The sequence below is a fragment of the Aulonocara stuartgranti genome (genome assembly GCF_965226115.1).
Source record: "Aulonocara stuartgranti genome assembly, chromosome: 3".
NCBI lineage: Eukaryota > Metazoa > Chordata > Actinopteri > Cichliformes > Cichlidae > Aulonocara > Aulonocara stuartgranti.
This window is the reverse complement of record NC_138941.1, coordinates 57,109,991-57,117,185: the sequence shown is the minus strand read 5'-3', so window position 1 is coordinate 57,117,185 and position 7,195 is coordinate 57,109,991. Positions and strand designations below refer to the sequence as shown.

The following is a 7,195-nucleotide window of genomic DNA, read 5'->3' as shown; positions in this document are numbered from 1 at the left end:
ATATATATTAGCTGTATAATACCAGTAGGCCAGCTCTAATAGTAATTTGGTATGGCTTCGCCGGCCAAATGTAATTAGGCTGCGGGCCAAATTTGGCCCGCGGGCCAGAGTTTGACACCTATGTCTTATGCCATCAGCTTGTCCTAGGTCACAGTTTCCTTCCACAAATAGCTTTGCAAAAACTGCATAAAAAGCACTTGCAGCAACAAAAACATAATATTCCAGAAACACGCTTTGCCGATCCGATCAGCTGTTTGTTTGGTTTTTTTTTGTTTTTTTTTCAGTACTCCAAAACACTTTTATTAGACTGCCAACATGCTTACAAGTAGTAAATCCAGGTTAGTGGATCATAATTAAACATAACTCTGTGGCAAACGCAGAGTTCAGCAGGCCATCAAGGAAGAAGTGACGTGCATTTCTGCAGTGTAAAGATGCACAAATCATTTTCTCCTTAATCTATAGTCACACAAAGCGCCGGGAAAATCTTTGGTGATGATCTCAGATGATTCTGACGCTTATCATCCAGTTCCTCGTGATGTCCTCCACACCATCAACCCTCTGTCCTCCTCACAGTTTCTTCCTCAGCTTGCCTTTCTTATGGCCACCCCTTCCAAAACCTGACTTTTTAACTTCTCCGAGCCACTTTTTGTTCTTGGAGCGGAGCTTCCTCATCCCCCCGCCCTGCAGGAACTGGTGCTTCTGCTTTTTCTTGCGCTGCTTTATGATCTGATCCTTTGTTTTCAGCTCCGAGCGTGCTTTGTGGTCACTGGAGCTCTGTACGTTTGGACCTCGTCGGCCACGGCCACGACCTCTTGCTGGCTTCCTGCCTCCTCCGCCTGTTTCTCCATCTGATCCAGATCCTGTATCATCAATCTTGTATTTTTTCTTCCACTCCTCATAAAAGTTCTTCCTGTTCTTCTTGTTACTGATAACCTGACCGCTGTCTGTTTTGATCTTCTTCTTCTGGTCTTCTTTTCCCGTTTCTCTCACAAAACGCTTCCTCTTACGGTCCCATTTCATCATTTTCTTCTGCTGGTTAAGGCGATCGCCTTCATCTCCCATGAGATCAAGGACAGCTGAAGAGGCCTGCTGTTCAAAAGCACTGCCCTCTCCACCGAGATTCAACCCTCTCTCAGAGTCAAAGTCTTTAGGTCTGTAAGGGATATAATACTCTTCATCTTTGCCTGACTGCCTCTTTTTCTTGGTCTTTGGTCGCTCTTCACCATCTTCCTGCTGACCTCTTCTTTTACCACCTACCACCTCTGAAAACACCCCATTTAAATCACTCTCATCCTTTTCGGTGATGTCACAGTCAGCAGTAGTGGTGGCGTTGGTTGGCTGCTGCAGCCTGCTTTCTGCAGCTCGGTCTTCTCTCTGCTTGCTGAATTTGTCCACTAGCTGAGTGTCTTTAGAGCGTTTGGCCCGCATCACCTCACTGGCTGGTGTCTTACTACTGGAGTTGATTTCGAAGATGGTCGCTTTGGATTTGTAGCTCTTGATGGCATCGACTATTTGAAGGCACTCCAGTTCCATTTTTTCCAGACCACACCCAAGTACTGGATGGACACCTATGCTGGACACATCTGTGTTTTTAACCCGTCTGATGGACTCCGGCGAGGGGTTTGGCCGCGACTTGAGGTACTGCTTGTAGGCGTTCTCTGAGACACGGAGCAGATTTTGCAGGTCCAGGGAGTTTTCGTGAGACGTGATCAGATGAGCACTTTCATCATCCAAGATCCTCTGAGGGACTCGACCAAACACACCTTCTGAATCTTGTGTGTGTTCAGGTGAAGCAAACTGAACTGGTCGCCCTAGGAAGAGGTGGAGGTCGTAGACATAAGGCATTTCATCAGGACAAATCAGACTATAGGCTGTGCCACTTCGGCCCGCTCGTCCCACACGCCCAACTCTGTGCAAGAAAAGTTTGGCCTTGGAGGGGAAGTTGTAATTGATGACATTATCCAGCAGGGGGATGTCTATACCACGAGCAGCAACATCAGTCACCAGAAGCACCATGGCTTTCCGATGCACAAATTTCGCATTGTTGATCTTCCTGGCAGTCTGATCAAGGGCACTATAGATGTAGGCACACTCTAAACCTTCTGACGACAGCAGCTCCTTTAGGTACTCCACATGGTGTTTGGTGGCAGCAAAGACCACTGTCTGTTCCTGAGGCTTCACTACGTTCCTCAGGAGGTGGAGCAGCAGAGCCGATCAGCTGTTTGTAACACTTCCTACGTCCATCAGCGTGAACTATCACATGTCCGCCATGAGCTGCCCGAAACCGGAAGTGACGTCATTTGACTTTTTTGTATTTACAGTTTTGAGGGATAAGCCTCTTAAATTTCTCTAACTAGAAATATATGTTAAAAAAACAAAAACGATTTTCAATTATATTTGTAGTTTATTGCACTTTTTTGCAATTTATGTAATTACTATGCACCTAATGCATACATATTATTAAAGTTTGGGCTATAATGGTTGTATTGATAGCAACTTGAAATGCTCCCAAAAATGGCACTACAGCATGTAAAAATATAATATAAGCTCTGGCGGACTTGGTTCTATGGTAGGTCTTAACGGGTTAAAAGCAAAACTGTCCATCTGAGCACACTTCCTTAATTCAGGGATTAAAACTGAAACACGGGTGTTGATTTAAAGAAGGAAGAAACAAATGTTTTATTCTCCCACACACTGTGGACTTGTTTTTCATATTGTTTTCTATAATATGAAATCCATGGAGTCTCTTCTCACTTTCTCACTGTGGACTCTCATTCACTGTTTGGATTTTGTTAAAGGTAAATCAATATGTTTCTATTACAGATGTTACTTTTAGTTAATTTTAAACATGGGTTTATTGGTTGTGAGTTGCCTTTTTCAGTTCAGTGTGAACATTAATAATCCTCTTGTCTTCTGTCTCCACTGTGTAACTGCATTGATTCATTTATTATTTTTAACGCTCTTAAAGCCTCAAACAGTTGAGAAAGTGTCGTTCTGACTCTGCAGCTGTAACATGTAACACTAGACTGTACTTTAATGCTAAACAGTGGATGCCAGTTTGCCCCTCCAATGATACAGCCCAGCAGACCTTGACTGTAATATTTAAGCATGTACAGCAGAATAATATACATCTTGATCCAATTTTAGTTATAATGGTTGTTGTAGCTCATCTCTTCATATTTGCTGGTCTAATGGAATATTTATTCTGACTCTCATGTTAATCTTTTGTGAGTCTCCCGTCTCTTTTAGCACTTACGATCAGTACAGGTTACTTCTGGACTGTTTACTTAGCCTGTTTACTTAGCCTGATAGGCCGAAGGACACTGTCTCAGCTAAACTATGGACACGCACACACACACACTTACACTGATAAGCACTCACTCATCCCCCTCCCTTTCCAACGCCTTCGATGCTTGTGCCCTACCGGGGATGATAGCAGTCAACTGGACCAGCACAGATGCTGCAGGACCGGATGCGCTGTCTACGCCGGCTCTCTCTTACCCTTTATCCGCCCCTGTTGCTTGTCTCGTGTTTCTATGGTGTATTGATAGTCATGTGCTTTTGTGCTGAGGTGTTTTTTCTTTTATCAAACTGTTCTCCCACTAGGAGCTCAGTCTGAGTGGAGTTTTTTTTCTCCTCCTCTTACCTCATGTAGTGTATTTTCGTTGTTTTTTTTCCTATCAGCCTACCTTCTGACATGTCTGCCCAATGTGATGTTTGTGTAAAGTTGGTCAGAAGGTTCCTTTGTGAGTGCGCATGCGCCATTAGCGTGCTGCCTGCTGTAACCCCTAATTTCCCTCGGGATGAATAAAGTATTCTGATTCTGATTCTGATTCTGATTCTCTGATGTTCATGTCATTGATCTCGACACACTGCATGTAGTCTACTGCATGTTAACTGATGTGTCTCGACCTGATGTTTTTGAACCTGCAGCTGCTACTCTGAGCATCCATCCAGGCAGGTCAGTTTTCTTCTATTATGAAACTGTGACTCTGAGCTGTGCAGTGCCAGGCAGCTTCAGGAGCTGGACAGTGAAGAGAAACACCTCCACAAGGTCTTCTGTTTCATGTGAGACCTGGGGCCAATTAAATGGATCATCCTGCACCATCAAAGGTGTCTACCCATCAGACAGTGGAGTGTACTGGTGTGAGTCTGACAGCAGGGAGTGCAGCAACATCCTCAACATCACAGTGGCAAGTAAGCTTGCTAAGTAATGTCAGATTGTTGATGTTGTATCTTAAGTAAAAATAAATGAACACATTTTGCAACTTTGTAACGAAGGACAAAAACCAGAGTCAGAGACCACAGTTTCTCTCTCTGCATTTCAGCTGGTGTCATCCTGCAGGGTCCTGCTGTTCCTCTGACTGAGGGAGACAGTGTGACACTAAACTGCTCCTATAAGGAAAAATATGCAAAGGAGTCTACGTCCAATTTCAGTACTGCTTTCTACAGAAATGGTGCTGTTATTGAAAAAACGTCTGAAGGAAGGTTGAGCTTTATCCATGTGTCCAAGGAGAACGAAGGCTCCTACAAGTGTGTTCATCCCACTAAAGGACAATCACCAGAGGTTTGGCTGGAAGTGAGAGGTGATGGTGATGATATTAAGTTTCATGAAGCTTTCGTCTGATTGCTTTTAGGAACAGGTATCCAGTACTCTAGGAGTAAAACTATAAATCAGAACCCTCATCCTCCTGTTTGCCTATGTAATGCGGATACGAAAGCCGATGCGCCAGAATGTCATGCTGAGTAGAATGATTATTTTAAATACAAGGGGGAGGAAGCGAGTCAAATACCAAGGGCACAAGCAGGTCTAATCGGAAACAGTTTATTTCCAGACAAAAAAAAAAAACAACTCTTAAAAAACATACGCAATAAAATGTTATCAATATACTAAAATCCTAATGGAGACTAAATGGAGAATAAAACAATTCTAAAACCCATAAAAATACAATTTTCTATATTCACTATAATTCCCTGGTGTAATTATGCCAGATGTTTATTACGGGTCCACCAGCAGTCCAGGAATGTCTTCTCCAGAGCGAGGTCCACACCAGCCTCGTCTCCGGCAGATGAGAAGGAGCCTCCTATCTCGTCCCTTCACTAGGCCCAAGATGGGCCTGCACTGCATTAGATTTACTTACATACAGTGTCCCAACATTTTTAGGGTCCCAAAAATGTTCAGGGTCTGTGTTTAGCATTCTCAGTAGTGAACGCAAATAAAAACTGACCAAAGGTCAAAGTTCTTTTTCAAACTCTCCCATTTTTATTCGCAAACTGCAAACTGCTGAAAAAATTGTCATCCACATGAAGCTCTTCAGGTTTCTTTGATTTAAAACTATATATGAGCTGCTTCCTGCAGATTCAGTGACTCCACCATAAAACGCAGTGAAAGGCTGTTTTAGTGTTAAACGACACATTTCAGACACACCTCGATGTGTCCTGTTGAATGTTTCTATGTAAATACACACATACTGGGGTGACTGTAGCTCAGGTGGTAGAGCGGGTCACCTACTCACCAGAAGGTTGGTGGTTTGATCCCAGGCTCTTCCAGTCTACATGCCAAATATCCGTGGGCAAGATACTAACTCCATGTTGCCCTCTGGTGCATCCATCGGAGTGTGAATGCGAGTGAATGTTAGATAGAAGCACATAAACCATAGATAAACGTGATTGGGTGAATGCACGAGTTGTATAAAGCGCTTTGAGTGCTCAATGAGAGTAGAAAAGTGCTTTATAAGAGCTAGTCCATTTACACAGTAAACTCTTCACCACTATGAACGATGGATTTTCTTTATTTACTTTTCGTGTAACATTTGGTCCTCAACAGGAAAAATAATGACAAAACTTTTTCTGTGTCACAGCTCGAGCTCCATCTACGACTGCTCCTCCTCCTCCTCCTCTGATATCTCTTCCCAGGCTGGCATACACAATCTTTTTGTTCATCCTGTTCACTGGTATACTCATACTGTGTATATCCATGTGCAAAGGTTGACTCAAGGTAAGAGTAAAACAAAAAATATATATTTAGAATAATATATTCAATTTCCACACAGGGTCAGAGGTCCAATACAACATCGTAGCTGCCTAACAAATGTCAAAAAATCAATCATAAAACTATTTTTCCAAACTTATTTTGTCAGTCTAACAATAATTCAAGTATGAAATCAGGTGATAGATACATCTGATTGAAAATAACTTAAAAGCAGCAGCAACACTTTAACCTCTTGCTGTGAAAGATTCACGTCTTCCATTTGCAGCCTCCTCCAGTTGGACAGTAGATGCCAACTGACCACAGTGGTGTAACGTAGCTTCTCAACTTATTACACTTTGTGAAACAGACTCTTGGTTGTGGCTCAGCTAGTGACCTCAGGCATGTTTGTATGTTGATGTTCATTAAGTGAAGAAAATATTCATGATTTAAAGACAGACAATTATCATCAGGGATTCGTATTGTTGTTAATGAGGTCAGAGGTCAGAGCTAGATCTCATGGCAACAATAGAAAGTGCCACTGTTGTATAACACTGCTTATATGGGATTAAATTCTGCTTTTAAAAAAAGTCCCACTAAGTTTCTGTTCCTCCTGCAGCTGAAACTGAGACAAAAATGAGAGTCTGATCATCTCTGACTGGAGTGTCTGAGGATGAAGATCATGATGAACAATAACGATCAATGTATCACCAGGATTAAAGTAACATTTTTTTGGTTTTACTTTTTTAACTTTATAACTTTTTAACAGCTGATGTTTTGCCTACCCTGTTAGCTCATGACTTGATGATCAATCTGCTGTTTGCACTGAACTGAAAACTGCATAATTCTCACATTTGATGTGTTTTTGGTTTAAAAGACAAAAACAATGATTATGTCAACGTCAAAATGTACATAAGCTTCATGCTAGTCTTTATATGTCAATATTAACACTCTGATGCTAACGTAGTAATGTCTTTATTATTGTAGTTAAAATCAAATAAAAACTAATGTATTATGTTTCTTATTTGCTCTGTGTATTACATTTTATAAAAAGTTTCTTTTCGGAAACCAGGGGTACAGGTTTGTGTTGTCATGTCTCCGTGTTTCCTGTTTTATTTTGAAAGTCTTGGGTGTCCTGTGTCTTCTATGCTGAATGTGTTTAGCTGTACTTTTTTCCCTGTGATGTCATTATGCTCATTAGTGCCAGCTTTTCCCCAGGTGTTTCCA

The 7,195-nt window shown here is 41.9% G+C and overlaps 2 protein-coding genes across 2 annotated transcripts; one reads left to right on the top strand and one right to left on the bottom strand.

Annotated features, from left to right (window-relative positions):
* Positions 1-285: 285 nt before the first annotated feature.
* LOC309703136 (ATP-dependent RNA helicase DDX54-like) lies at positions 286-2,211 on the bottom strand (the record flags this gene model as incomplete). The annotated part of the gene is made up of 1 exon (XM_082527846.1): positions 286-2,211. A coding segment is annotated over one exon (1,644 nt), but the record flags the coding sequence as incomplete, so codon positions are not given.
* A 471-nt stretch (positions 2,212-2,682) lies between these two features.
* LOC309701861 (Fc receptor-like protein 5) lies at positions 2,683-6,920 on the top strand. The gene is made up of 5 exons (XM_082526172.1): positions 2,683-2,798; positions 3,934-4,197; positions 4,329-4,586; positions 5,862-5,998; positions 6,588-6,920. Exons 1-4 carry the CDS (start codon positions 2,729-2,731, stop codon positions 5,990-5,992), a joined length of 723 nt encoding a protein of 240 aa, XP_082382298.1. The 5' UTR covers positions 2,683-2,728; the 3' UTR covers positions 5,993-5,998; positions 6,588-6,920.
* Positions 6,921-7,195: the final 275 nt, after the last annotated feature.

Excerpts from the sequence above, each read along its gene's own strand:
- LOC309701861 (XM_082526172.1), top strand. The coding sequence starts at position 2,729 with ATGAAATCCATGGAGTCTCTTCTCACTTTCTCACTGTGGACTCTCATT. Across the intron at positions 2,799-3,933 it reads CTGTTTGGATTTTGTTAAAG|CTGCTACTCTGAGCATCCAT; the intron begins GTAAATCAATAT and ends TTGAACCTGCAG. Across the intron at positions 4,198-4,328 it reads CCTCAACATCACAGTGGCAA|CTGGTGTCATCCTGCAGGGT; the intron begins GTAAGCTTGCTA and ends TCTGCATTTCAG.